This window comes from Cupressus sempervirens, chromosome 9 (assembly GCF_028749045.1).
Source record: "Cupressus sempervirens isolate cs-2001-9-10 chromosome 9, ASM2874904v1, whole genome shotgun sequence".
Taxonomy (NCBI): Eukaryota; Viridiplantae; Streptophyta; class Pinopsida; order Cupressales; family Cupressaceae; genus Cupressus; species Cupressus sempervirens.
This window is the reverse complement of record NC_143126.1, coordinates 333,159,740-333,162,183: the sequence shown is the minus strand read 5'-3', so window position 1 is coordinate 333,162,183 and position 2,444 is coordinate 333,159,740. Positions and strand designations below refer to the sequence as shown.

The window sequence follows — 2,444 nt, the reverse complement described above, 5'->3', positions numbered from 1 at the left end:
ATGACTAGGAGCATGAAGAAAATTTGAGACAAGTCCTTCAGTGCTTGAGAGATAATCAATTATATGCCAATTTGCCGAAGTGTTCTTTCTTTTGCATAGAGATCAGCTACCTAGGTCATGTGATATCAGGTGATGGGATCTTAGTTGACCCATCAAAGATTAGAGCCATTATAGACTGGCCAGCACCGACGACAGTTACAAAAGTCAGGAGCTTTATGGGGTTGGCTGGTTACTATAGGCATTTTGTGGAGGGTTTCTCAAGGATAGCACATCCTATTACTTCTCTCCAGATAAAAGGGAAGAAATTTGAGTGGACAGAAAAATGTGAGAGAGCTTTTCAAGAGCTGAAGAAGGCCCTTACTAGTGCTCCTATTCTTGTAGTACCTGATCCCTCTACAAACTTTGTAGTGTGTACTGATGCGTCATTGGATGGGTTAGGGGTAGTACTCATGCAGAATGGGCGAGTTATAGCCTATGAGTCTAGGAAACTTAAGACTCATGAACTCAATTATCCTACCCATGATCTTGAGCTCGCAGCAGTAGTACATGCCTTGGTTAGATGGTGCCATTTCCTTTTGGGACACCATTTTGAACTCCACTCAGATCATCACAGCCTTCAGTATATTTTCTCTCAACCGAACCTTAATGCTCGGCAAAGGAGATGGATGGATTTTTTATGTGAATATGACTTTGATGTACACTACATCAAGGGGAAGGAGAATGTGGTTGCAGATGCCTTAAGTCGAAGATGCCATGAGTTGTCATCCATGGACACCAGCACAGATTTGAGGGGGAGAATAATGCAACACTTACCGGAGGATGATTTTATAGGGATGTGTGTCAGATGATTAGATCTCAGAGGCCTCTTCAGGGGAGGTTCTCCAACTATGTGTTAGAGTTTGATGGACTTCTACATCACCGAGGGTGCATTTATGTACCTTCTACTGGAGGATTGCATGATTTTATTGTTCTTGAGGCTCATAGGGCACCTTATGCAGCACATCCAAGGGTTAGGAAGTTTCATGCAAAATTGAGATGACTCTTTCATTGGCCCGGCATGAGGATGCATATTGCAAGGATAGTTGCTAGATGCCTAGAGTGCCAGAGAGTTAAGGCAGAACATGGACATCCTAGTGGGTTACTTTATCCTCATGAGATTCTAGAGTGGAAGTGGGATGTTATTTCTATAGATTTTGTTGTGGGTCTTCCTATGTCTTCTCATCGTCACGATGCCATCATGGTGACAGTTGACACATTGACCAAGGTGGCCCACTTCTCACCTATACGTACCACTTTCACTGCTCCTACAGTAGCACAAGTATTCATGCGAGACATTGTGAGACTCCATGGCATTCCTTGCAAGATTATTTCTGATAGAGACTCTATATTTACCTCCTCCTTTTGGAGAGAGTTACAAGGAGCCCTAGGGACTAAGCTTAACTTGAGCACAACATACCACCCTCAAACAGATGGGCAGACTAAGAGAGTTAACTAGGTATTAGAGGACATGTTGCGCATGTATGTGATGGATAATCAAGTTAAATGGGAGGATTATTTGCATCTAGTAGAGTTTGCCTATAATAATGGGTACCATTCTTCTTTGGGCATACCACCTTATCAGGCCCTATATGGCAGACCTTGTAGGACACCATTAAGTTGGGATAGGATTGAGGACAGGGTAACAGTTGGACCACAGATTGTCCAGGAGATGGAACAACAAGTCTTTTTGATTAGGCAACATCTCAGGGAAGCTCAAGATCGACAGAAGAAGTATGCTAATGCCCATAGGATAGATCGAGCCTTTAAGGTGGGAGATAGAGTATTTATGAGAGTGCGTTCGCACAAGAGCCCAATCCATTTTGGAAAGGGATCTAAGCTTTCTCCTCGATTTGTTGGGCCATTTGAGATTTTGGAGAGGATAGGACTAGTTGCTTATCGCTTAGCCTTGCCACCTAGCCTATCACACATCCACGATGTTTTTCATGTCTCTTCCTTAAGGAAGTATATTTATGATGCATCTCATGTTATAGATTGGGGTTCTATGCAGGTAGCACTAGATGGCCAGCTGTCCCTAGAGCCCATTCGCATATTGGCCCGTAGGACCCTTCAACTTTGAGGCAGAGAAGTGGACCATTAAGGTCCAATGGGATTGCTATGATGAGGTCATAACCACATGGGAGGACATGATGCAGATGAGACGTGACTACCCCTATCTACTTGATGAACTCCAGGAGGAAGTTCATGCCTAGAGGGGGAGGATGTCATGTCCCACCCTGACCATCATAGCACTATTGACATTTTGTTTCTTTTGGACTTTGATAGTTAGACTCTAGATGACACATTATTACCCACTATGGACATTGATATTTTGATCCTTAGACTATTTGATTTCATGTTATGTTATTGGGACATTGATACCTATATCATTAGGCTATATGATGATT

General features: G+C 43.0%; 1 protein-coding gene across 1 annotated transcript; it reads left to right on the top strand.

Moving 5' to 3' along the window:
• Nucleotides 1-1,507: 1,507 nt before the first annotated feature.
• LOC149538703 (uncharacterized) lies at nt 1,508-2,116 on the top strand. Its single transcript, XM_089802488.1, has 2 exons — nt 1,508-1,807; nt 2,048-2,116. The coding sequence occupies exons 1-2, from the start codon at nt 1,508-1,510 to the stop codon at nt 2,114-2,116; spliced, it is 369 nt and encodes a 122-aa protein (XP_089658614.1).
• Nucleotides 2,117-2,444: the final 328 nt, after the last annotated feature.